The following is a 27,809-nucleotide window of genomic DNA, read 5'->3' as shown; positions in this document are numbered from 1 at the left end:
GCTGTCGAGGCAATTTGAAGAAGAACTTGGTCTGTGATTTTAAAGACAAAAGCACTTAGATGTGGGGTTCTTACAAGAGACCCACTCAGATCTGGAGAGTCAGGCCGCCTGGGTGCAGGACTGGGGAGGGACGGGCTTTTTCAGTCATGGCACCAGTGTGAGCGCGGGGGTGGCAGTGCTGATTAGTAAAAATCACAAAGGTGACTGAGGTTATGGCTGGCAGACTGTTAGTTGTGCAGGCAGAGGATGGCCCCCACTCGTTGGTTTTTATTAATGTTTATGCCCCAAATAACGGCACTGCCAGGGTGGATTTTTTTGAATTATTACAGGGGATTTTGGATGAATTTACTAATAATGAGATCGTCGTGCTGGGGGGGGGGGGATTTTAATTGTACAGAGGACTGTGTTATGGATAGAAATGGGGCCGAGCTGCACTTGGGGTCAGTCCGTATACTTAAGGAAATCGTCGAGGCCTACGACTTGGTGGATGTGTGGCGTCTCACTTTCCAGCTGACAAACAGTTCACGTGGCTCAAAGGGAGCAAAGGGCACCACTCAATGGCATGTTTGGATCGCTTTTACAGTCAAAAACCTCAATTTATTAACTAACACTCTTATCACTCCTGTCACTTTTTCCAATCACTCTCTGGTTTCTTTTACCTTTCTCCTCCCATCTAAATCATACTGGCACTTCAACACCACTCTCCTTCAGGACAGTCACTTTGTGAAATGTTTTAATTTCTTTTGGAAGCAGTGGAGTTCCACCAAGCTGCGTTTTGGATCCCTGAGACAGTGGTGGGATGTGTCCAAGGTGCAGATTCAACAATTCTGTCAGCAATACACTGAACACGTCACCAAGGCCTGCATTTTAAAAATGAAGACACTGGAGGAGGAGATCACCGAGATACATCAGACTCTGTTACATGGCTACTCTGAGGATCTGCTGCACACCCTGACCACGAAGAAAACAACACTATGGGATTTATTGGAGCTTCGAGCTCACGGAGCTTTAATACGTTCTCGTTTTCAACAACTTAATCATCTAGATGCACCTACAAAATTTTTCTTTGCTTTGGGAAAAAAAGGAGGCCCAAGGTAAAGTTATTTATGTTCTCCAAACAGATACTAGAGAAGAGCTGAGAGAGCCTGAGGACATCTGGGACTTTGCTGTGTCATTTTACGAGACTTTGTTTTCAGAGGAGCCGCTCAGTCTCTCTTCTTCAGCCATTTTGTTCAAAGGACTGCCTCACATTTCTGACGATTCTGCCAAGTTTCTGGACAGTGACCTCACTTTTCAAGAACTCACAGTTGCACTCAATGGTCTAAATACTGGAAAGACGCTAGGAATTGATGGATTAATGGTTGAATTTTGTAAACAGTTCTGGCCGTTATTGGGCATGGATTTTTTTGAGGTTGTACAGGACAGTTTACAAGCAGGGGAGCTTCCGGTCAGCTGTTGCCGAGCTGTCGTCACTTTTTTCCCTAAGAAAGGCAACCTCTGCCTTCTGAAGAACTCGAGGCCTGTGAGCTTACTCAACATGGACTATAAAATCATTTCAAAAGGGTTAGCGACAAGGCTGAGAAAAGTGATGGTCAGCATCATCAACCCCTACCAGTCCTACTGCATACCGGACAGACAAATTCACGACAACATATTTGTGCTGAGGGACGTCATATCTGCATCGAAAACTTTCAACCTCGATGTTGGCGTTCTGTCTTTAGACCAAGAAAAGGCTTTTGATTGGATCAACCACAAATATTTATTCACAACTCTAAGAGCATTTGGTTTTGGTTTACCTTTTGTAAACTACATCAAATTGTTGATTTCAAACGTGTTTGGAGTCTTAAAAATCAATGGGGTGTTAAGCTGGCCATTCGCTGTGACCAGGGGGATTCATCAGGGGTGTCCTTTGTCAGGGATGTTATACGCCATCTCCATTGAACCTTTTTTTTAGGCAGCTTGAGAAACACCTGCAGGGATTTACAATTCCATTGTGTAAAAATCTTACTTTTAAATTTCTGGCCTATGCAGATGATGTGGTGTTTGTGAATTCTGATGAAGACGTCTCCGCTGTGTGTAAATGTTTAGCACTTTTTGAGGGAGCATCTTCTGCTAAAGTTAACTGGGAGAAGGGGAATGCATATTTATCAGGGGACTGGGCACATCGTCCTCCGCCAGTCTTACCATCAGGTCTGGGCTGGAATAGGAAAGCTTTCCATTACCTCGGGGTTGTGCTGGGTGGTGAGGACATTGAAAAAGACAACTGGGAGGGCTGTTTACAACAGATTGAGTTACGATTGAAGAAATGGCAGTGGATTGCGCCTAAGGTCTCTTTTAGAGGAAGAGTTCTTGTTATCAATAATCTTGTTGCCTCCATGCTCTGGCACAGACTGATGAGTGTTGACCCGCCATCAGGACTCTTACACTCCATACAGAAATTATTAGTTAACTTTTTTTGGAATGGAGTGCACTGGCTGAAGAAAGGGCTCATCTGTTTACCGGTGGAGGAAGGAGGACAAGGCCTGATTGATGTCTGCTGTAAGGCCACTAGTTTCAGATTGCTAGTTTTACAGCGCCTTTTATTCTCTTTAGAACCCCTAATTTGAAGAAGAATAGCTCTTTCATTTTTCCATAAGATTGAAAATTTGGGTTTTGATGTGCAGTTATTGCTGATAGATTTGAGCAGGTTTGATCTCACTCCGTTACCCAAATTTTACAAGGGAGTTTTATGTACTTGGAGCTCCTTTCTTCATAGAGTGCCATTCAAGTCCCCTTCACTTTTCAATGAACCCGTCATTTTTAATTCTTTATTCACATGTCCACTGCTTTTTAAAATTAGTTTTGTAAAGAATTTGATCAAAAGTGGCATTGTGGTTTTTTCTCAGTTATTGGAGGAGGACAACAAGAGTTTTAAAGATGCCACTGCGTTAGCTTTAAGGCTGGGCATTCGATCAATAAGAATGGTCAATTATTTATTATCGTTTATGGGAAAAGACTTCATCAGGCTAAGAGACAGTCAGGGGAACTCGACCTCAGTGCATAACAAGATGGAGGAGGAGGAGGAGGAGGGCTGCTTTACTGATCTGGAGGTGGAACCCAAATTGGACATGAATGGTGTGAGGGAGGACTCAATTTTAAGGCTTGACGAACAGGAAAATAATTTTTTTCGATCTTTACCAAAAAAAGATGTGTATGTATACTGCATCAAAGTTTTCCATTTTTCAAATTTAAAAAACACCATCATGACACCCTGGACTGAAACATTAAATGTAAAAGCAGAGGTCAGGCCAGCATGGAGAGAATTTTATAAACCCCCTAATAATAAGAGAGCAGGCGATTTACAATGGAGAGTCGTACACGGGGTCATCGCAACTAATGTGTTTCTAAATAAACTTCAGAGTGACGTGAGCGATAAATGGGCCTTCTGTGGGGAGAAAGAGACTGTTTATAATTTATTTTTATATTGTATGAGACTGCAAACTCTGTTGATGTATTTTCAGAAAATATGTGAAAAATTTACTGTTTCTTTTGATGTTCAGAGATTTATTTGGGGCATGAAATATAACAAGACATCAAAATCAAAATTTCAACTTTTAAATTATTTACTTGGGCAAGCAAAGTTAGCCATTTTAAAAAGCCGTAATAATAAACAGTGTGGTACGTTACCAGATGAGGTACTGTTTATTTTCAAATTTTATGTAATTTCAAGAATCAAGCTAGAATTTACATATTATAAAACAATGTGTAATATCGAAGAATTTGAAAAAGTGTGGGGAGTGAAGGGGATGCTGTGCTCTACTGAGGGGGGCGCAACGAAAAATCAATTTGGAATAACAAAGAAGAGCGGGTGTGAAATTATAATGTTAAATGTTAGAAGGATTAGCTGGAGTGATGAATACTAAATACAGACGTGTGTACTTAATGTGTGGGGACTGGGAGTAGTGGAGGAGTAATGACATTGTTATTGGGATTGATGTGTTCATGTCTGCTGTTTATAGTGCAAAATAAAGTTTATATTAAAAATAAAAATATCTATCTATCTATCTATCTATCTATCTATCTATCTATCTATCTATCTATCTATCTATCTATCTATCTATCTATCTATCTATCTATCTATCTATCTATCTATCTATCTATCTATCTATCTATCTTGACACTCCAGTTCTCTTTCTGTGCCCTCAAGTGTCCATCACAATCCCCAGCACTTTCTATTAGTTTCTGATTTCAGTTGTCCCCCCTTGAGAACCTTAGTGACAAAGTGACATTTGCTCAGCCCCTCTCTGACGTCACTTTTCTGCTCCTGATGTCCATGTGCTCCTCTGTTGGTGTCCTGCACATCAGACTTGTGACGTGACCCCATTGTCGTGTATTCTACCCTCACAGCTCGAGTCTCGCCTGTTTTTTAGACAAATCGTCACTTGATTGATGACAATGGTGTCACCCTTTATTACAACGCTGGCACCTTGAACAGGGGACATGTCCTCATTTGAATGTTCCAAAGTGTCTGCAGACATTGGCCTTAACCAGCGTATCCTAATGTGACATCGAGGACACACAAATGATGGGGGTCCTAAACACGGGGACAGCTGCAGTGGACACCAATACTCTTTAATGTCACACACGTCATTGTCATTGTCACAGAGTGACGTTTTTAGGATTTATTTAGTAACGTGTGTTATGTTTTATTGTTTGCCCTGAAGAAGTCATTGAGAGAATCGCGTTGGCCCTCAGACTGTGAGGTTTATGTGGTCGGACCTCGAGAAGCAAGACCCCTCAAACAGACTGCCATGGGGGCTTCAGTTGTGTCTTCAGAACTAAAAGGATTTGCTTGTGATTTAGGACTGAGCTATGAAGAGACGATTGTTTGGTTTTCTTTCACCTTCGTTCATATTCTGTCTGTTTATTATGGGATGTGTTGTTGTTCTTTTGATTTGTTTCCTGATCTTCACAGGTGAGTTAATCCTGGTGGTCCGGACTGCTGAATTCCTGATGATTGTCCACCTTTTCTGAGCCCCTGATGTGTTCTTCTTGTGATCTTCTGATTCTTTTCTCTTTCGGTGGCCCAGCTGCTGTTCTTCTTGTCTTTTTCTTCTTTAATTCTCCGTGTGGTTTGATGTCACTGAGATGTCAATTGTGTCATTTCTAACACCTACCAACAGGTGGCGATGCTAGCAGGTCACTCTGCCATTTTGCTCTGAATGGGCAGCTCAGGTCAGAGGAGAGCTGGGAGTGGACAGCAGTGGTCAGCAGTAATGGGGGTCACTTCACAGTCCACTCAGACCACCTCTGTGCCCAGGGGACTGGACTTTGGGATGCTGAGTGTCCATTCAGAGCTCGTCCACTGGCTTTATTACAAATTAGGAGAGAAATAAGAAAACTGAGGTCACCAGCAGTGAGGCCTTTAGTGGACTGAGGTCAGCTGGTCAGTGGCACCGGTCAGCATGTGACGTGTGAGTGTCAGAAGTGTCACATGTCAGTCCTGTCCACCCTGTCCATTATGTCACTGATCACACAGTCAGTCCAGTCTTTGTCACAATAAACAGACAGAGGGTCCTCATCGTCTAAGTGGTTTGACATCAGGAGAGCCCACCATGACAGACACTCGAGTGTCGCACTCTCCAATGTCCAGCAGTGACCGGCGTGTCTAACAGGAATCTGTGGATGGGGTCCTGCAAATCAGTCAAAGCCCCTCAATGTGCTGAGTCCTCAGTTACAGACACAAATCCAAGGTGGTCCCTCCGCTGTCATCGGCTTTGACAAGTCTGTCTGGACCCTCGAGTGCAGGACACTGTCAGCCTCATGTCCTTCACATTCCTGTCCAGTGTCCACATGTCACTTTGAGTGACTTGTCACCAGTCAGTGTGGCAGGAAGGCAGAAGACCCTGTCAGGTATATAGCGCCTTACCTTATAAGGACAGCGGTGGTCTCAGGGTCAAAGTGCATTTCAGTGAAGACGGTGCAGTCATTGAGCCCTTGTACTGTGTGTCCTTCTGTCTGCCTGTCTGTCCTCACTCGTCTCTCTTCTTCTTCACAGGTTTGACTCTTGTGGTCTCACCTCGGCCTGCTGCTCAGCTCTCTCCTCGGTCCTCTCGTCTCCAAACTCACGGCTGACTGAACTGGACCTGAACAACAACAAGCTGAAAGATTCAGGGGCTCGTCAGCTGAGTGAGGGGCTCAGGAGTGACAACTGTAAATTAGTGACACTGAGGTGAGTAAAGAGGGGGAGGGGTGGGGGGTGTGAGTGTGTTATTGATGGGCGGGCTGATCACATGATATAGTGCCTTTCACATCTATCTATCTATCTATCTATCTATCTATCTATCTATCTATCTATCTATCTATCTATCTATCTATCTATCTATCTATCTATCTATCTATCTATCTATCTATCTATCTATCTATCTATCTATCTATCTGTCTGTCATATAGTGCCATACATCTATCTATCTATCTATCTATCTATCTATCTATCTATCTATCTATCTATCTATCTATCTATCTATCTATCTATCTATCTATCTATCTATCTATCTATCTATCTATCTATCTATCTATCTATCTATCTATACTGTCTTGCTGTCGGTATGTCTTTCGATTAGTGTGGTCTGGGGTGGCCGTGTCTGAGTCGTGACATTTGAGGTCGGTGTTTCTGTAAGTTTTGTTTTTCTTCCTCTTTTGAATCTTTGATTTCTTATTTTATTTCTGTATCTGGGGGTTTTGTCAGATAAGACGCGGCTTTGGTTTGTGTAGCCATGTCCGCATCCAAAGGGTCGTCGCCTGGTCTAATGTCTCAGTTTTATGAGAATCTTTCCTGCCAACATGGGGCTAAAGTCCTGGTAGAGCCTCACATTTCGGCTGAAGAGTGTGTTGTGGCTGTCAGTAATGTTGTCGGCTATAAGAATGTCCGTTCAGCCTCAAGAATGAATAAGGCGGTGGTGGTTTTTCTTAATGAAGAATTTCTTGTTGATAAACTTGTAGAAGAAGGGGGTTATTGTTAATGGCGCTTTGGTTCCTCTTTTACCTCTGTCAGCACCTGCAATAATGGTTATCATTTCAAATGTCCCTCCATTCTTAAAGAATGATGTTTTGGTGCAGGAACTGCGCCGCTATGGCCAGGTTCTGTCTGATGTAGTGATGATTCCTTTGGGCTGTAAAATAAAAGAATTGAAACACGTTGTTTCGTTTTGGAGGCAGCTTTTTATGGTACTGAACAACATGAATGAGGACATAAACGTTGCTCTGAGATTCCAGGTTGACGGCTGTGATTCTGTGGTTTTTGTTACTTCAGACTCGATGAAGTGGGACTCAGGGCTGGACACAAGGCGTCTCAATAAAAGAATGAGACCGTTTTATCAGTGGGCCAAAGCGCTGCCCGTTTCACAGAGTGATGAGACGGAGTATGAGAGTGGTGAGGAGGTGGACAGTATGGAGGATGAGGAGACTGCAGAGGTAACTGAGCTCGTAGCTGAAGCACAGGTTGTGAGTGATTTGCTCCCCACTGTAGTGTTAACAGTCGCTCCTGAGACGAGCCGGCTGACTACTGAAGGGAATGCGTCGGCTGAGCCCGGCAATCCCGTTAAACACGAGTCAGATAGGAGTGCTCAGTGCGAGTCTGTGCACAGAGAACCGAGTAAAGATGAGCTGGAGACTGCGGAGGTCCACAGCGGTGGGGATAAGACGGCGAAGGTCGGCACAGTGAGAGCTGCGCCCGTCGGCCCCGCTGTGAATGAAGCTATGGCTACTGACGTGGATGTAGAAACACCGGCGTGTGCTGACGGGCGCCTGACTGAGCGCACCGAGATGAGCTCTGTGGAAGGACAGAGGAGTGAGACAACAGTGGGTGTGAGTGGCGAGACCGATCAGAGGGAGAGTGCAGGAGTGGGGGCGTGAGGAGGAATTTACAGTTCACACTCGAAAACGAAAAGAAAAACCAGACACTAAAAAATCTGCAGAGAAAAGTCACGTAGCTGGTGAGCCATCTCAAGGGTGTAGCTAGACTCTTAGAAGTCAAAGTGATTGTCACAGCGACCTGAGTGATCGTGAGCACGACGACGGTGACACTGACATCTCAGTGAGGAGTACGACCTCGTCCCAATACAGACTCAGTGACGGGTATAACATTGTGAGCATTAGGAAGTTTTTAGACTTCATCGAAGGCAAGAGGGTTATTAGAGTAGAGGATCACTTCCCTGACCTTCCATTGTTTGTGGTGTCCACTCAGAGGGTGATGTGTCTGGGAATGGACCCGAAGGAAACTACCAGGCTTAAAAATGTTTTTAGCAGGGTGCGAAAGTCTATTTTTCAGAAGTAATGGATATGTTCTTGAATCTCCCTTATTTTTGGTTGACATGTGCAGTGCTGTTCACTCCCATTTGTGATTCGTCAATGCAGTCTTTACACATTGGGAGTTTAAATGTGAATGGCTGTAGGGCGACTGCAAAGAGAGCCGCTCTGTTTGAACCAAAAGGCTCTTCAGGTCACTTTCTTATAGGAAACTCACTCTGATGTTAGAAATCAGCCGGACTGGTTGTGTGAGTGGGGGGGTCAGGCTGTCCTGAGTCATGGGTCACACATCAGTGCTGGGGTGGCCATAATGATCTCAAAAACTGCAAATTTACAAATCACTAATATTAGTGAGGTGGTGGCTGGGCACCTCTTGGTAGTTAAGGTGAAAGACAAGAGCCAAGATTTGGTGTTTATTAACACTTACGCGCCAATGAATGGAGGAGAGAGACTTTGATTCTTTAAAGCTCTGAGGAAGGTGCTGGAGACCTTTGTTAATGGGGAGATCCTGTTAGTCGGAGGAGATTTTAATTGTACGGAAAATAACTTACTGGACTGTAATGGTGCTGAGCCTCATCCAGCGTCTGTCCAAGCTTTACGCTCCTTATTAGACCACTCGGACCTGGTGGACATCTGGAGAAACTTCCATCAGATAGGCAGTACACCTGGGTTAAGGGGGGCGGTGGGTGCATTTCGATGGTGCGTTTGGACCGTTTCTACTGTCTGAGGCACCTGCTGAACATGATCACAAAGGCATATATTTGCCCTGTCGGATTCTCAGATCACTCTCTGGTGGGAATGAATGTCTCTGTCCCTGTAAAACCTTTCTCTAAATCTCTTTGCCACTTTAATGTCTCCCTGTTAGAGGATTCTCATTTCCTCAAGTGTTTGTAGTTTTTCTGGCTGCAGTGGACACAAACCAAGTCCAGATTCCCATCTCTTCGACAGTGGTGGGATGTGTCGAAGGTGCAGATAAAAGCCTTTTGCCAGTAGTACACTCAGCAAGTGACCAGGCGGTGTCTTTATGAAATGAAGAGCCTGGAAGAGGACATCACAAATATGCACAGCATCTTACAAGACTGCTTTAGTGAAGAAACGCTTGCTGTTTTAAAGTCCAGAAAAAAATCCCTTTCTGAACTCCTGGAGCTCCGTGCCCAAGGTGCCTTGGTGCGCTCGAGTTTTCAAACTTTAAATCACCTGGACGCACCTACAAAATGTTTCTTTAATCTGGAAAAGAAAGAGGCCGAGAGTAAAGTGATCCACATGCTGCAGGACGCTGAAGGTCGTGAGCTGCACACCACAGAGGAGATCAGGAACTTTGCAGTGTCTTTTTACTCAGATTTATTCAAGGATGGTGTAATTGATGATTCGGCCATGTTGGACTCTTTGTACGGATTACCCAAACTTACAGACACGGTCAAGCTAAAGCTGGAGGCTGACATCAGCCTTCAAGAATTCTCAGATACACTGGATGATTTAAATACTGGAAAGGCACCAGGACTCAATGGCATCCCAGCTGAATTCTATAAACATTTCTGGTACATGCTGGGTGCGGAGGTGTACGCGGTGTTCTTAGAGAGTTTACAGGACGGAGAATTGCCGTTGAGCTGCAGAAGAGCAGTCGTCACTATGCTGCCTAAGAAGGGAGACCTTTGCCAAAGAAAGACCTGGCGCCCCGTGAGCCTGCTGTGCACGGACTATAAGATCATCTTGATGGCCCTGGCCAGCCGCCTGAGGACTGTGATGGACCTGATCGTCATTCCCTGTCAGACATATTGTGTGCCTGACAGGACTATTTATGACAATATTTTTGTATTGTGGGATATCATTTCAGCCTCAGACCTTTCTGGGATGGATTTAGGAATCTTGTCCATTGACCAGGAGAAAGCTTTTGACCAAGTAGATCACCGTTTTTTGTTTAAAACATTGAAATGTTTTGGGTTTGGTGATAATTTTGTTCAGATGATTGCACTGCTGTACACCAATGTCTTTGGGATTTTAAAAGTTAATGGCACTCTGAGCGCACCATTTGCAGTCAGGAGGGGAATTCGGCAGGGCTGCCCCTTGTCTGGTCTGCTCTAGGCTTTGGCCATCGAGCCGTTTCTCTTTCAGTTGAGGCAGAGACTACAGGGGGTGACATTTCCATCCTGCCCAAATGTTAATTTCAAATGTTTGGCCTACGCTGATGATGTTGTTGTCTTCATCAAATCAAAGGGGGACATTGAAGTTTTAATTTCTTCCCAACAAATATTCAAGAACATATCATCAGCAAAAATCAATTGGACTAAGAGTAACATCTTCTTACTGGGCTCCTGGTCTGGATGTTCACTACCAGACTGGCCTGGTGGACTAAAGTGGAACAGGAAGTGCTTCAAGTATCTTGGAGTGGTCATGGGCAGTGAGGGGGTGGACAAGAGTAATTGGGAGGGACTCTTAGAGAAAGTGACCTCTCGTCTGAACTAGTGGAAGTGGATTGTACTTAAACTGTCATACAGAGGGCGGGTGATCATCATCAATAATTTGGTGGCCTCAATGCTGTGGCACAAACTCATGTGTGGTGACCCCCCTCTGGGGCTTTTAAAGAAGATCCAAAGAGTCTTGGTCAATTTCTTCTGGGACAGCTTACATTGGCTAAGGCAGAGTGTGCTGTTTTTACCGTTGGAAGAAGACGGTCAGGGACTTCTGGATATCCCCTCAAAAGTCGCAGCCCTCAGGCTCCAAGTCCTACAGAAGCTCTTCTGTGTTTCGTATTCCCTGAGTTGGAGGGAGTTAGCACTGAGTTTCCTTCGTCATGTGGGTGGGGTTAGGGTTTGATGAAGCACTTTTGGTAATAAATCTACAAAAAAATGGACCTTTCTGTGTTGCCAGAATTTTACAGAGGTGTCCTATTAACTTGGCACTTGGTGTTTAGGAGGAATTTTAATACAACTGGGTGGCTACAAAATGAGCCTTTAATTTTTAACTCTGTCTTTTCATGCTCTCTCTTGCACAGTGAGAGTTTTGTTTCAGTTCTTATTAAGCATCAGGTACTGACACTGGCACAGATTTATGATGCCACTACCAAGTTATTTATTGATGCTGAAGTCTTGGCTTCTCTTCTTGAAGTAAAGTCAGTCAGGACGATTCAGCACTAGATAAAGACCACCACTGACTCAATGACTCCATCAGCTCCACTGGCAATAAGTTGGATGTTTGCCCCGCTGTGGACCTCTCATTACTGCCAGACCATTCAGTTGTTTAGTTCACCAAAAGAACAGTGGGGGGCTTTGATTCTCTGACCAAGAGAGAGCTTTATGAGTACTGCGTTAAGGGGATTCACTTCTCTGCATTGGGGTCTGTGCTGGACACTCCATGGAGGGAGAAGCTGGGAGTGGTAGGGCACAGGGGGTCTGCGTGGAGGGAGCTGAACAAGCCGTGCAGTGGAGAATTGGGCATGGGATCATTGCCACCAACTCCTTTATAAACATTATTAAAGAAGATGAAAATGATTTTTGCATTTTCTGTGGACAATAAGAAACAATTTTTCATTTGTTTTTGTATTGTAATCGACTGGCGGTGTTCTTCAGATTCTTTGAAGCTTTGTGTACCGATTTGACTAGAACTTTTAATGAAGTCCTGTTCATTTTTGGAATTAAATATAATAAGAAAACTCGATGCAGGATTCAACTGTTCAACTTTCTATTAGGTGAAGCAAAGCTGGCCATTTTAAAAAGTCGAAATAATAAGCAATGTGGGTCAGAACCGACGGATATTTGTTTGATGTTTAAGTTGAATGTTTATTAAGAATGAGACTGGAGTTTGCTTTTTATAAACAGATGAATAGAATGGGGGGGGGTCTGAAAATGTGTGGGGGTGAAAGGGGGGCTGTGCTCAGTCAATGAAGGGGAGCTGAAAATGAACTTCTGATTTCACTGTGGTGGGCAAGAGAAAGAGAAAGAAATGGTGGGCATCAATACCACGTGATTAGTAATGTGTGGAGTAGGAGGAGAGTAAGGGGGGAGTAGTGGGGGTCTGATGTATGGATCTGCTGTTTAGTCTGAAATGTGGCTTTTCTTTTCTATTGATTGTGTATGTTTATGTTTGATTATCTATCTATCTATCTATCTATCTATCTATCTATCTATCTATCTATCTATCTATCTATCTATCTATCTATCTATCTATCTATCTATCTATCTATCTATCTATCTATCTATCTATCTATCTATTCTCTGTCAGTTGACTGCTCTGGTCTGGTTGGTGTGATTGTGGGTTGCTGGCCGGTTTCGTTCGTGGAGGGTCTCTGTGAGTTATTTGTATTTTCTATCTTTTTTTCTTCTTTTCTCTTAGTTATATTACTGTTGTAAAGTTTGTTGTTAGTTAAGACATGGCCTTAGCGTGTGTTTTTGGCCATGGCCGTGTCCAAAGAGTCAGTGCTGGGTTTATTGCCAAAGTTTTTTGATAATCTCTCCTGCCACAATGGCGCTAAGATCTTGGCGGATCCGGTGGTCTCTGTTGAGACATGTGTGGAGGCAGTTGGGAGAGTAGTTGGATATAAAAATGTCCGCTCTGCATCAAGAATGAATAAATCGGTGGTGGTTTTTGTAAATGAGGAATCCCTGGTGAATCAGTTGGTAGAGGAAGGGTTAGTTATAAGCGGAGCGATTGTCCCTGTTTTGCCTTTATCAACACCTGCTAAAAAAAGTAATAGTTTCAAATGTTCCTCCCATTTTTAAAGAATGATGTTCTGGTAAATGAACTGAAGCGTTATGGCCAGATCGTTTCAGAATTAACTGTGATCCCTCTTGTTTGCAAACGGCATGAATTAAAACATGTTGTTTCGTTTCGTAGACAAGTATATATGATACTAAACAACATGAACGACGATATCAATGTAGCCCTCTGATTTAAAGTGGACGGCAGTGACTATATTGTGTTTGTCACGTCTGAATCCATGAAATGCTTCACTTGCGGTAGAGCAGGACACAAGGCCTCACAGTGTAAAACTGGATCAGTGGTATTTGTGGGTTCTCCTACTTACCTGAGGAGAATTTAGATGAAGAGAACACTGATGACAGTGAGCATGAATCTGAGAGTGGTGAAGAGGTTGAAAGTATGGATGAGTGTGAGTCTGATATGAAGGAGTCGATGGCTGCAGCGGGTGTTGTTTGTGATCAGCCTCTTAGTACTTTGGGGACGGCGGCTCCTGAGAAGAGTCTGCTTCAAAGTATTGCAGATATGTCGGCCAAGGCCGGCGGTTCAGCTGATCGCCTACAAGTCAGTCCTGAGCCCCGTGAGCCGGCAGAGAGCACACCGACTGAAGTTCACGTATTGCCTGAGGTCAACAGCACTGGGGTGGCGGCAGCGGCAGTTTGCTTGGGAGAAGCAGCACCACTGGTCCCAGATGTAAATAAGCCTCAGATCACTGATACGAGTGTAGAAGTGAACACTTCCGATTATAGTTTCCTGCCGGAGAGATCATTAAAGGGGACTGCTGAGGTGCAGAGATGTGTGAGAGCCGAGACTGATGGCGGAGTGGAGTGTGTGAAGTAGTGAGTGCAAGCAACGAACCCGTTAAAGTTTACACTTGAAAAAGAAAGGAGCAATCAATGGATAGAGGACAGGCAAAGAAAAGCCTTGTGTAAAATCAGTCATCTAAGGAACTTAGCCAGGGTGTGACAAACCAAAGTGACATCACAAGCGAGTTAAGGGACAATGTGGAGGGTGAGGGTGACATTGACACCTCTCAGTATCTGCTAAGAGGTAGTTATAGTACGGCCAGTATTAGGACTTTTTTGGAGTTTATTGATGGCAAGAAAGGAGTGAAGGTTGAAGATCATTTTCCAGACCTGCAGTTATTTCTCGTGTGCACAAAGAGTTATGTGTGAACCAGTTCAGTTAGGCATGGAGCAAAAAGAAGCAACCCGATTAAAGTATGTTATCAGGAAAGTGCTCAAGTCACTCAACTCAAAATAATGGATTGTCTCTTTAGTCAGCTCCTTTGTATGGTGTGGTGTCTTCTACTGTGGACTCCTATTGGTAGTCACTTCACATTGGGAGTTTGAATGTTAATGGCTGTAGAGGAGGGACAAAGAGGGCTATGGTTTTTAAATTCCTAGAACAGAAAGCATTGCATGTCAGCCTGCTCCAGGAGACCCATTCTGACCTTCAGAATCAACCAGACTGGCTACGAGAATGGGGTGTCAGGTTTTTCTTAGCCATGGTTCTAGTCTTAGTGCTGGGGTGGCTGTATTGTTCTCAAAATCTGTACAATTCCAGGTCACTGCCATCAGTGAGGTGGTGGCTGGACGATTGCTAGTGGTTCAGATCAAAGACGGGGATCAGAATGTGGTGTTCATTAATGTCTGTGTCCCTGCCAACGGGAGAGAAAGGATTTGTTTTTTTGAATCGTTACGAAAGGTGGTCGATTCTTTTGTTAATGGCGAGTTGGTGCTGGTGGCTGGTGATTATAATTACACAGTTAATTACATGTTAGATCACAATGGCGTTGAACCTCATCCTGGCTCTGCTCAAGTCCTAGCGGCCCTTTTAAAACGGGCAGATCTCATGGATGTCTGGCGTCATAAATTCCCATCAGACAGACAGTACACCTGAGTGAAGGGATGGAATGGAAATATTTCTATGGCTCGATTAGATCGCTTTTACTGTCCCAGTCACAATCTGAACACTGTCACTTCTGTCTCTGTCTCTCCTGTTGGCTTTTCTGACCATTGTTTGGTGGGGTTGAAAGTTGTCATCCCTAAAAAGAAACCTTTTTTCAAAACTTTCTGGTATTTCAATGTTTCACTACTAGAAGACGTGCATTTTGTCAAATGTTTTGAGTTTTTTTCGAAGCAGTGGACTGTTACCAAATCGAGATTTGATTCACTCAAGCAGTGGTGGGACATTTTGAAAGTCCAGATAAAGGCTTTTTTGTCAACAATACACACATGAAGTCACTCGAAAGTGCCTGCTGAACATGGAAGCCTTAGAAGAAGACATTTTGAAACTGCAGGAAGCTTACAAAAGGGATTTGATGAGGAGATTTTTTCTGCTCTAACATCTAAAAAACGTTCTCTTGCTGATCTTTTGGATTTACGTGCAAAAGGGGCCCTGGTGAGGTCACGTTTTCAAAATATAAATCATTTGGATGCACCTAAAAAATTTTTCATTGGGTTGGAGAAGAAAGAAGGCCAAAGCAAACTGATTCACATGCTGCACAATGCAAAGGGGAGAGAACTCACAGGTGGTGCAGTGGTAGTGCTGCTGCTTTGCAATAAGGAGACTGTGGAAGATTGTGTGTTTGCTTCCCGGTTCCTCCCTGTGTGGATAGCGCTTTGAGTACTGAGAAAGCGCTATATAAATGTAATGAATTATTATTATTATTATTAACTGAGCTCCACTGAAGACATCCGAGAGTTTGCTGTTTCTTTTTATACTAATTTATTTAGGGACGATTCTATTGATCATTTGGCAATGGCTGATTTTCTCAATGGACTTCCTACAATCCCAAATGATTTTAAGCTAAAACTGGACTCTGATATAACTTTTCAGGAAATGTCGGATTCACTGTCCCATCTAAACACAGGAAAGTCTCCAGGGATTGATGGCCTTCCCGTTGAGTTCTACAGGCAGTTCTGGCCTTTACTAGGGCTGATGTGCATACAGTGTTCATGGAAAGCTTGAGAGATGGGGAGTTACCTTGAGCTGCAGAACAGCGGTGATCACTCTGCTTCCAAAAAAGGGGGATCTGTGTCAAATAAAGAACTGGTGTCCCGTGAGTCTGCTCTGTACAGACTATAAGATTTTCTCCAGGACTTTGGCAAACCGTCTGAGGACTGTAATGAGTTTGGTGGTTAATTCTTGTCAAGCTTACTGTCTACCTGACCGCTCAATTTTTGATAACATTTTTTTCATGCGTGATGTGATTGCAATGTCCAAAATGTATGGCGTCAATCTGGGAATTTTATCTATTGATCAGGAGAAGGCTTTTGATAGAGTTGATCACAGATATTTGTTTAACACCTTGAAATGCTTTGGGTTTGGGGAAAATTTTATCAAAATGATCAGACTCTTGTATACTAAGGTTTTTGGTATTTTAAAGATTAATGGCACATTGAGTGCCCCTTTCCTGGTCAAGAGGGGGATTAGACAGGGGTGCGCTTTATCAGGGATGTTGTACTATTTGTCGATTGAGCCATTCCTTTATCAGATTATGCAGAGACTGAAGGGTGTGGATCTCCATTCTCGCCCAATGGTCACTGCCAAATGTTTGGCCTATGTAGACGATGTGTCTATATTTGTCAAATCTGACCATGATGCCAATGTGGTGGTTTCGTGCCAAACAACGTTTGAAAGCATCTCCTCAGCTAAAGTCAACTGGGCTAAGACCAATGCTCTCCGACTCAGCTCTTGGGTTGAACATCCACCTCCAAATCTTCCTGCAAATCTAACCTGGAACAGGAAGTGTTTTCGTTACCTTGGGGTGATGTTGGGAGGTGAAGGACTGGATGAGAGTAATTGGGGTGGCATTTTGGATCAAGTCAGTGCTCGGCTGAACAAATGAAGGTGGATTGTTGCCAAACTGTCTTTTAGAGGAGAGTAATTGTGGTGAACTTAGTTGCATCAATGCTTTGGCATAAACTCATGTGTGGAGATCCTCCTCCAGGGATGTTACATAAGATCCAAAAACTGTTGGTTGATTTTTTTTGGGATGGTCTGCATTGGCTGCGACAGAGCCAACCAGTGGAACAAGGAGGTCAGGACTCATTGATGTGCCTTCAAAGGTCGCAGACTTTCAACTCCTGGTAATTCAGAAGCTTTTTTTTGGTTGTCACCATCTGATTTGGAAGGATTTGGCACTTCATTTCTTTTTTCGAGTAGGGGATTATGGATTTGACAAGCAGCTTTTGGTAATGGAAATTAATGAAATGGACTTTTCAGTGTTACCCAAATTTTATAGGGGTGCTTTATTGACCTGGCATCTTGTTTTTAAAAGACATTTCAGGTCATCAGGTTGGTTGCACAATGAGCCTTTGATTTTAAACTCGCTGTTCTCATGCTGTCAACTGAGGAGTAAAAGTTTTACTGATCTATTGATTAAAAATGGGATTTTAAGAATCAGCCACATATATGATAAGGAGCAACAGACATTTGTGGAGCCTTCAGGTTTGGCTTCAATTTTAGGCGTGAAGTCAGTGTGGATGATCGAGGGCTTTCTTTCTTCTGTGGCCAAAGAACATTACGAACTTGAGGACTCCATCAGCACCACCAGCACAGATCTACAGGTCTGTCCTAATGTCGATGTCAACTCCATCACCAAAAACTCGATTATCACATTTGACAAAGGAAATGTGGTGTCATTCATGTCTCTGTCAACAAAAGATCTTTATCAATATTGTGTGAAAGTGATTCATATTCCTTCCCTGAAGACAATCTTTAATTCGCAATGGAGGGAACATTTAGGGGTAGTAGGTGGGAGGGTGCCGGCCTGGAGGGAGCTGTACAAGCCTGCCGAGCAACAAAAGGACAGCCGACCTACAATGGAGGATTGGGCACAGTGTCGTAGCCACAAACTCCTTTTTAAAAAGAAATCAAACTTACAGAGGATGACAGATGTGATTTTTGTGGGCAAAGGGAAACAGTTTTTCATCTGTTTGCATCATGTTTAAGATTGGGAGTTTCAAGTTTTTAACTGATTTGTGTAAAAAACTAAGATCAGATTTTAATATTGTGATGTTTATTTATGGGGCCGCTAACAATAAGAACAACAGGCACAGGACACAGTTGATGAACTTTTTGCTGGGTGAAGCAAAACTAGCCATTTTAAAGTAGGAAAAATAAACAGTGTGGGAAAGGAACTGTGGACATCGAGTTACTGTTTAGGCTGAATATTCACTTGAGGATCAAACTGGAATTTACTTACTATAAACTAATACACAAAATGGACATTTAGAGGATGTGTGGCATACAAAAGGGGTACTGTGTGCTATAGAGGAGGGAGAACTGAAAATCAACTTATAACTCACTGTTGGAATATTGTAAAAATTGGAGTTATTTGTAGCAAGTGATTCTCTGTGAACAACACTGGGAATCGGGGCTGACTGGGCCTTAGTTTTATTTATTATGAAGATAAATGAGGAGGGCACTGGGGGGGGGGAGATGAGAAAATCTAAAATATTATAAATGATAACTGTGTGTGGGGTTACACGGGGTGAATAGGGATTGAATATTTTTTTTACTTTTTATTTCTTTGTATTGGTTATTTATAATACTTTTTGTTGTGTGTGTACTTTTAATATATTGATGTTTGTCCTTGTTCTTTTTTGGTTCTATCTATCTATCTATCTATCTATCTATCTATCTATCTATCTATCTATCTATCTATCTATCTATCTATCTATCTATCTATCTATCTATCTATCTATCTATCTTGACACTCCAGTTCACTTCTTGTGGACTCAAGTGTCCATCACAATCCCCAGCACTTTCTGTTTGTTTCTGATTTCAGTTGTCCCCTCTTGTGACCCTTAGTGACAAAGTGACATTTGCTCAGCCCCTGTCTGACATCACTTTTCTGCTCCTGATGTCCATGTGCACCTCTGTTGGTGTCCTGCACATCAGACTTGTGACATGACCTCATTGTTGTGTATTCTACCCTCACGGCTCGAGTCTCGCCTGTTTCTTAGACAAATCGTCACTTGGTTGATGACAATGGTGTCACCCTTTATTACAACTCTTGCACCTTGAACAGGGGACATGTCCTCATTTGAATGTTCCAAAGTGTCTGCAGACATCGGCCTTAACCAGCGTATCCTAATGTGACATCAAGGACACACGGGGACAGCTACAGTGGACGCCAATACTCTTTAATGTCACACACGTCATTGTCATTGTCACAGAGGTGACTTTTTAGGATTTATTTAGTAATGTGTGTTATGTTTTATTGTTTGCCCTGAAGAAGTCATTGAGAGAATCGCGTTGGCCCTCAGACTGTGATGTTTATGTGGTCGGACCTCGAGAATCAGGACCCCTGTTGTGATGTGAGATTTTACATATAATTTGATAAATGTTTTGCATGTCTTTATTTCTAATTTAGGCAAAGGAATGTAATTTAGTGTTCAACCCCCACCCCCCCTTCCCCCTTAGGAATGGGTCTGTTTGAATTTTATGACAGGATTTGGGGGATGTGTGTTTTAAACCAGTTTGGCAAGTGTTTCTTTGCTAAAGTCATTTCTACCCCCACAAATAGTCTAAGGTGTACTTTAACATATGGTTTGGGGGCAGGTGTTAAGATGTTCTATTTCCCCATTGGTCTGAGGTATGGCTTTTTGGAATTGGCTTGTCTCAGAGGCCTTTAAGTACCATGATGTCCTATTGGCTCTCGGGATTGGACAGAACATCTATAAGTGTATGTGTTTAACCTCACAATCTCTCTCTTACTAACCAACATCTGAAAGAAGCATCTCTCTTGCTAACCTGATGATAAAGACAACACAATGAAGAGCACAGCTCAACAGCCATATTGAACAGACATGTGGCTGAAAGCTGAGCACCAATGATGCCTTAAGTCAAAGTCAAAGTGTCAAAGTCAAAGTGAACTTTATTGTCATCTCAAACATATACAAGTATACAGATAGACGAAATTGCGAAGCTCAGAGTCCACAGTGTAACAACATGATGTGCAAATAATAATTTAAAAATAGAATTAAAATTTAAATAAAAATTAAAACATAAACAAGACGAGACATTGTGCAAAGACAAGACAAAGAAGTAGCAGCAATATCGATGTGTAAGATATGTAATATATGAAATAAATAATAACTAATAGATATAGATAATACAGAAATGATCAGTGTATGATAATAGTTGTTTAAGACGTGTGTAAACAATGACAGGTCAGAAGGATATCAAGAGTGTCAAAATACTTAAAGGTCAGTGTGAGATTTTCAGTTCTTTTCTACCTGTACACTCGTCTTTGCAGGACAGGGGGGGGGGGTTAACTAGAGACATTTAAGTAACTACAAGTCTGTGTGCCGCCTGAACTACATATCATCATTTAATCAGGTTGTATGGTTGCCAATATTCAAATGTACTTTGAATTTTATTATTATTTATGAATATTATCAGTAATACATTATTTTATGTGTAACTTAACTTCTGCTTGTCTTTTTACTACTTCTAATTGCCTGAGGTTATAGATATAGAAGGGAAGGTAGGGATAAGTTATATACAATAATACCTTATAACCAGTGGTAAGTCTGTGAGATTAGGCATTCTAAGGCTACATATTAATAATACAATAGGGGAAAGTAGAGCAGTATATATTATTCTATCAAGACAAAACAATTGGCATAGTCGGGCAGGATTTTGGGGTAACCATGTTTTGCACCTTGTTTGCAAATACTGTTGATGTATATGTGTGTATACAGTATGTATGTGAATTTTAGGGCATCCAGTGTACAAATGCGGTGGAAGTAAAACATTGTTTGGTTGCTGAATGGAATATAACCAACAAAGTGTAGAGACTTCATGTGTGTCACGAGGACACCCGCATGTTTGTTAGTGCTGGTGATAGTGAGTCCCTAATTAAAGTGCTAGAGAGTGGTGGAACATGCATGCATCATTCATACGGCACTTATTTATTTAGGATCTTGGTGTATATATGTGTATGTTTGCTTACAGGGGCAAAAGTAGGCCAACCCATAACGAAGGTGGCAAATTGTATTAGATTATAATTGTAGACTTAGAAATGCCTAAATTTATATTAAAGTCAGCCATCTTGCAGTGGAGTGGCAGAAGCAAGCAGGCTAAAGCTAAGAAATGCAAACCTGTAGTGCAGGTACAGAAAGCAGAAGCTGAGCTGAGCAGGCCACAAAATGGAAGGGGGCTGGAAGGATTAAAAGCAGGAAAACAGAGATCAGGTATAAAGAAGACAGCTGCTGTTATAAGAGGTTTACTATCTTGTATTATTGGTAATAAAGACGATCAGTGTGAGAAAGGAAATAGCAAAGTGAATGAAAGTTGCGGAATGTTGTGTGAGAGTTTTGAAAGATGTAACACTCAGTGTGATAATTGTGAAGTGCTAGCATGTAGAACACCCACTGCTGAAGTGGAAAACACAGAAAGCAGGGGAAACAAGGAGAGAAAACCACCCATGGTGAAAGTTAGGGCAATAGTAATGGGATCTTACTGGAACCCTAAAACATGGGTGGGTGACTTACCTGAGACAGATGGGTGCTCAGAAAAAGAGTGGGAATGTGAGTGTGAGGAAAAGGAGAGAGATGAAAGGAAGGGAAAACTGCAAGGATGTTTTCTTCCATTATTATTCTCCATTGCACCACAATCTCCAGGTGATTCTGAGGTCTGTCCAGTGTTTAAAGAACATGCTACACCAATAGATATTTCACCACTGTTAGGAAAGGTAACCAGTGCTGCACTGAAATTTGATTTAGGACAAAGAAATCAGATAGAAGGCAAAGAAGCTGGTGAGTGTGAATGGCAGTTGTTGACTAGAGGGCATGAAATGGATAATGGTTTAAAGATAATGAGTAAAGGAAGTGTGGAATTAAAACAAACAACAATGGAAATTAATGGAATTCAAGTGTTTGTGTGTGAAAGGTCTGAATGTGCTAATGCAAGAATGGCTGAGTTGGAAAGAAAGTGCACCAGTTTAGGATTTGGTTTGAATGAATCAGGACAAGCCAAAGAACAAAGGATGGTTGGACGGTGCAGCAGGAAGTTTTACAAGCCCAGGCAGCAAGTCAGGAATGCACAGGGGTGTGAAAGTCCTAACAGCTGTGCTGGGGCCAGCAGGAATTAAAAAGCACACACACTTCGGTTGAATAATCCAAAACCTGACTGACCAGTTGTTGAAAAAGACAGCCTATGAATCTCCCTGTAATAACATGGAGAAAAATGAGCTGGTCTTGAGTGAAGAACAAAAGTCAGTTTTAGGAGAGATGCTGGATTTAGAATTGGGATTTTAGAGAGGTTTTAGTCCACACTTTCAGGTAGCAGTTACCATACAATAAAATAAAAAAAGGACACACAGGCAATGAAAAAAAAATAGAAGGGTAGCGCAGGAAGACAGGAAAGGGAAAATAGTTATTTCTGTTTCAATTTTCTGGCCTTTTGTAATAGTGCTACTTCTATTGTAAGGTTTTACGGACTTTGGGTTGGTGCAGGTAATAAATAGTGAAGGCAATTAGCAGTGTAAATCAATGCAGGAGATTAGGTTACAACTAGCACATTGGAGCAGAGTGGCACTAGTGGCCAAGCTGTTCCAATGAATGCCTGGAAGCAAAGTTTGAGTGTTGGCACCAGGATAACAACCAAGAAGATGAGATGGACAGAAACTGCTTTGTCACCTTCCATTTTGCAGACTTGCCTACATAGCGGAATGAAAAAAAAGAAACAGGAAAAGACAACAAGCAAAGACTAAAGACAAAGACATGAAGAAGAACCGAAGAGACAGCAAGAAAAAGACACTTACTGGGGTTTAAGTGAGTAACAAGTCCACAAGTCACATAATAATAGGACTAGTCAGAATAGCTATAGTTTAAAAGGAAAGGTTTGTTCATTACTGCAGCTAATTTATATTCCAAGGGGTGGAAACTGAACAAACCAGTTAGGAAAGCCAAAATAAGGGGATTAATTTTGGGTTCATAAAGTATACATTCTGGGTATTAATTAATTAAGTGGGACAATTAATATAATTAATACTATTATTAAGGAAAATGTATACTAAGAAAATTGGTGAACATTTCAGGAAAGCAGGTGCAGCTGGTACATTTGCAAGTCATATGGGCTCCGATGTTTAGGTATAATCTAATTGGGAAAATACGGAAGCCCTGCTGAGGTTGTCAGCTGTGGTACAGGCACAGGACCAGTGGGCCAATTCTGAACTGAGGTGTTTAGCACAACGAGTATGCATATGGCGAGTAAACAACTCTAGGGGTGGCCTACAGGGGGAATGATGAGAGTTGCATAGCTGTGATGTCTCATGGTGCTGATGCCAGCCTATACTGGTAAAGGCTGATGGCAGTCAAGAGTTGCACCATGGGTAGGAAAGCACAAGAAGCAACTAAGTCAACCCCAGAAGAGGGGCCACAGATGTTGGTTTGTGAACAGTTTATGCAGTGGCACATGTGCTCTCACTTGGGCAGAAGTGGTTGTACTGGCACCTGTGGCATGTTACCTTTCAAATTGTGATATTAATTGTACAGCTGCATATGCTTAAACAGATAGTTTGGGACAGGAGTCTAATTATCAGTTAGACACAAAACCAGGTCAGTTTTAGGAATTCACACAACAGACTAAATTTCAGTGGGCTAGTTTAGTGGAAGGTGTGGACTTGTCTCATTTTGAACCACCAGATCTGATGACATATGAAGACTGCAGAAAGCTAAAGGAACAGTTGAAGCAAGCCGGAGCAGATACAAGTCATCAGGAGCGCATCCAAGTTCTTCAGATTGTCTTTGAAATAAAGAAGATATGTAATGGACAAATGGTCACGGACAACTTTTAACACTGGGAGAGCAAATACTGCAAACCAAAGCACAAGTTATGCAACAGACACTTTAAACAATTAAGACTGTTTATAAAGACATTGTACAAAACATTCATCGGGGTGGAGTATTGTGATGTGAGCTTTTACATATAATTTGATAAATGTTTTGCATGTCTTTATTTCTAATTTAGGCAAAGGAATGTAATTTAGTGTTTAACCCCACCCCCCACCCCCTTAGGAATGGGTCTGTTTGAATTTTACGACAGGATTTGGGGGATGTGTGTTTTAAACCAGTTTGGCAAGTGTTTCCTTGCTAAAGTCATTTCTACCCCCGCAAATGGGCTAAGGTGTACTTTAACATATGGTTTGGTGGCAGGTCTTAAGATGTTCTATTTCCCCATTGGTCTGAAGTATGGCTGTTTGGAATTGGCTTGGTTCAGAAGCCTTTAAGTACCACGATGTGCTATTGGCTCTCGGGGTTGGACAGAACATCTATAAATGTATGTGTTTAACCTCACAATCTCTCTCTTACTAACCAACATCTGAAAGAAGCATCTCTCTTGCTAACCTGATGATGAAGACAACACAATGAAGAGCACAGCTCAACAGCCATATTGAACAGACATGTGGCTGAAAGCTGAGCACCAATGATGCCTTAACTAGAGACATTTAAGTAACTACAAGTCTGTGTGCCGCCTGAACTACATATCATCATTTAATCAGGTTGAATGGTTGCCAATATTCAAATGTACTTTGCATTTTGTTATTATTTATGAATATTATCAGTAATACATTATTTTATGTGTAACTTAACTTCTGCTTGCCTTTTTACTACATCTAATTGCCTGAGGTTATAGATATAGAAGGGAAGGTGGGGATAAGTTATATACAATAATACCTTATAAACAGTGGTAAGTCTGTGAGATTAGGCATTCTAAGGCTACATATTAATAATACAATAGGGGAAAGTAGAGCAATATATATTACTCTATCAAGACAAAACAACCCCTCAAACAGGCTGCCATGGGGGGCTTCACTTGTATCTTCAGAACTAAAAGGATTTGCTTGTGATTTAGGACTGAGCTATGAAGAGACGATTGTTTGGTTTTCTTTCACATTCTCTCATATTCTGCCTGTTTATTATGGGATGTGTTGTTGTTCTTTTGATTTGTTTCCTGATCTTAAAAGGTGAGTTAATGCTGGTGGTCCGGACTGCTGAATTCCTGATGATTCTCGTCCTTTTCTGAGCCCCTGACGTGTTCTTCTTGTGATCTTCTGATTCTTTTCTCTTTTGGTGGCCCAGCTGCTGTCCTTCTTGTCTTTTTCTTTAATTCTCTGTGTGGTTTGATGTCACTGAGATGTCAATTGTGTCATTTCTAACACCTACCAGCAGGTGGCGATGCTAGCAGGTCACTCTGCCATTTTGCTCTGAATGGGCAGCTCAGGTCAGAGGAGAGCTGGGAGTGGACAGCAGTGGTCAGCAGTAATGGGGGTCACTTCACAGTCCGCTCAGACCACCTCTGTGCCCATAGGACTGGACTTTGGGATGCTGAGTGTCCATTCAGAGCTCGTCCACTGGCTTTATTACAAATTAGGAGAGAAATAAGAAAACTGAGGTCACCAGCAGTAAGGTGTTTAGTGGACTGAGGTCAGCTGGTCAGTGGCACCGGTCAGCATGTGACATGTGAGTGTCAGAAGTGTCACATGTCAGTCCTGTCCACCCTGTCCATTATGTCACTGATCACACAGTCAGTCCAGTCTTTGTCACAATAGACAGACAGAGGGTCCTCATCGTCTAAGTGGTCTGACATCAGGAGAGCCCACCATGACAGACACTCGAGTGTCACGCTCTCCAATGTCCAGCAGTGACCGACGTGTCTAACAGGAATCTGTGGATGGGGTCCTGCAAATCAGTCAAAGCCCCTCCATGTGCTGAGTCCTCATTTACAGACACAAATCCAAGGTGGTCCCTCCACTGTCATCGGCTTTGACAAGTCTGTCTGGACCCTCGAGTGCAGGACACTGTCAGCCTCATGTCCTTCACAATCCTGTCCAGTGTCCACATGTCACTTTGAGTAACTTGTCACCAGTCAGTGTGGCAGGAAGGCAGAAGACGCTGTCAGGTATATAGCGCCTTACCTTATAAGGACAGTGGTGGTCTCAGGGTCAAAGTGCATTTCAGTGAAGATGGCACAGTCATTGAGCCCTTGTGCTGTGTGTCCTTCTGTCTATCTGTCTGTCCTCACTCGTCTCTCTTCTTCTCCACAGGTTGAGGTCTTGTGGTCTCACCTCGGCCTGCTGCTCAGCTCTCTCCTCGGTCCTCTCGTCTCCAATATCACGGCTGACTGTACTGGACCTGAACAACAACAACCTGCGAGATTCAGGGGCTCGTAAGCTGAGTGAGGGGCTCAGGAGTGACAACTGTAAATTAGTGACACTGGGGTGAGTAAAGAGGGGGAGGGGTGGGGGGTGTGAATGTGTTATTGATGGGCGGGCTGATCACATGACAGCACATGGAGTGACCAGAGTGACAGTGACAAGTGGAGCTGACTGAGGTGACAGACAGGAAGGACAACAAAGATAAGGAGAGACAGACAGAGGAAGATGAGGAGGAGGAGGAGTGTGAGATGGACAAGAAAAAGAAGAAATGGACAGCAGCTGAGTGTCCAGCCAGAGACAGGGGGACAAGGACACAGGGCGATCAGGACAGCAATCAGTGTGGACAGGAGGAGAAGGGGACATGACAGTCTGGGGGCTGAAGGTCATTTGGAACAAACAAGAAAGAGCAGAGCAGCAGACAGGGGGATCAGTGGACAAGAGGAAGAAACAAGATGGAGGATGAGAGACGAGCAGGAGACGAAATGAGAGAAGACATGAGAGTGACGAGGAGGAGAAGAGAAAATGAAGAGAGACGGAGCACTAGAGAGACAGACAGGAAGTGACCGCAGGGGGACAGAGGGGACAACATCACGTCAACTGGACAGACCACCATCTTTATGAAATGTGACACGACCAGCAGGCCTTCAGAGGATGTTGATCAATCTGTGAGTCGACTGAGTGACTGACAGGCCGACACACACGTCATGTGACTTAGATGAGCACAGACACTGAGAAGAATTCTGGGTGACATCAGGGAGCGTGTCAGTGTGACAGTCCATTGTGTGTGTGGCGCACCCTGCTGTTTGTAACTCACACTTGTGTCTCCTCACAGGCTTCAGAACAACGAGATCAGTGAGAGTGAGAAGAGGAACCTGTGGTCACTACAGCAGGAGCTGAGCAGGCTTGGATGTCAGCTGACTATCATCACATGGGAAACCCTGCGTTCTGACGATTTGATAAACTTTTTATTTCGATAGATATATCTAAATACAGTAACAAATACAGTAAATACATAAATAAATAAATAAATAAATAAATACAGAAATACAGTAACACTTACCTCAAAGTTCAACACTAGGTAGGACAGATCGATGAACAGTTGGTAAGCTTCGAGAAAAGTTGTGTAATTTTGGTCTGCGCATGTGTAACATCAGTGAGTAGATCATTTCGATGGGTAGGATGTGTCGTTAGAACACCGGCTCTGGTGATCAGACTGACCCCCCTGTCAGTGACGGAGCCCCCCATCCACTCTCCCCTAAATTCTCCTCTTTCTTCTTTTTCTTCTCCTCTCAGCTCTGCTCTTCATTTAATAAACTCTCCGTGTCCCCTCAGCCTGTGTGCTCCTCCTTTAACGTCACTTTTATTTTTAACACCTTGAGACCCTCAACTAGTGACAAAACTCAAGCAGACTCGGACCTGCAGACCCCCGAGTTTCACCACTAGAGGCAGTAAAGCAGTGGGGGTCATCCTTTAACAAGCCCCCCAAGTCACCTGTCCCACCGAGGAGCAAAGAGAGGTGGACAGTCCAGCTGTAGGGTGACAGGGGGCCTGAGGCTGTAGTGACACTGGGGACGAGGCTGTGACAAACCCTGGACAGGACGCTGGTCCATCACAGGACGCCATCAGCGCTCGTCTCCATCGTCATTCGGTGTCA

General features: G+C 43.0%; 1 protein-coding gene across 1 annotated transcript in view; it reads left to right on the top strand.

Annotated features, from left to right (window-relative positions):
• LOC114643526 (NACHT, LRR and PYD domains-containing protein 3-like) overlaps positions 1-27,809 on the top strand; it is a 2,412,635-nt gene that overhangs the window by 2,186,632 nt on the left and 198,194 nt on the right. The window contains exons 22-23 of the mRNA XM_051925773.1: positions 6,038-6,211; positions 26,045-26,218. Of these exons, the coding sequence (XP_051781733.1) occupies positions 6,038-6,211; positions 26,045-26,218 (348 nt within the window). The remainder of the gene's footprint in view (positions 1-6,037; positions 6,212-26,044; positions 26,219-27,809) is intronic.

The sequence above is a fragment of the Erpetoichthys calabaricus genome, chromosome 4, assembly GCF_900747795.2.
Source record: "Erpetoichthys calabaricus chromosome 4, fErpCal1.3, whole genome shotgun sequence".
Taxonomy (NCBI): Eukaryota; Metazoa; Chordata; class Cladistia; order Polypteriformes; family Polypteridae; genus Erpetoichthys; species Erpetoichthys calabaricus.
The sequence above is the reverse complement of the archived record's forward strand: the minus strand, read 5'-3'. Positions and strand labels throughout refer to the sequence as shown.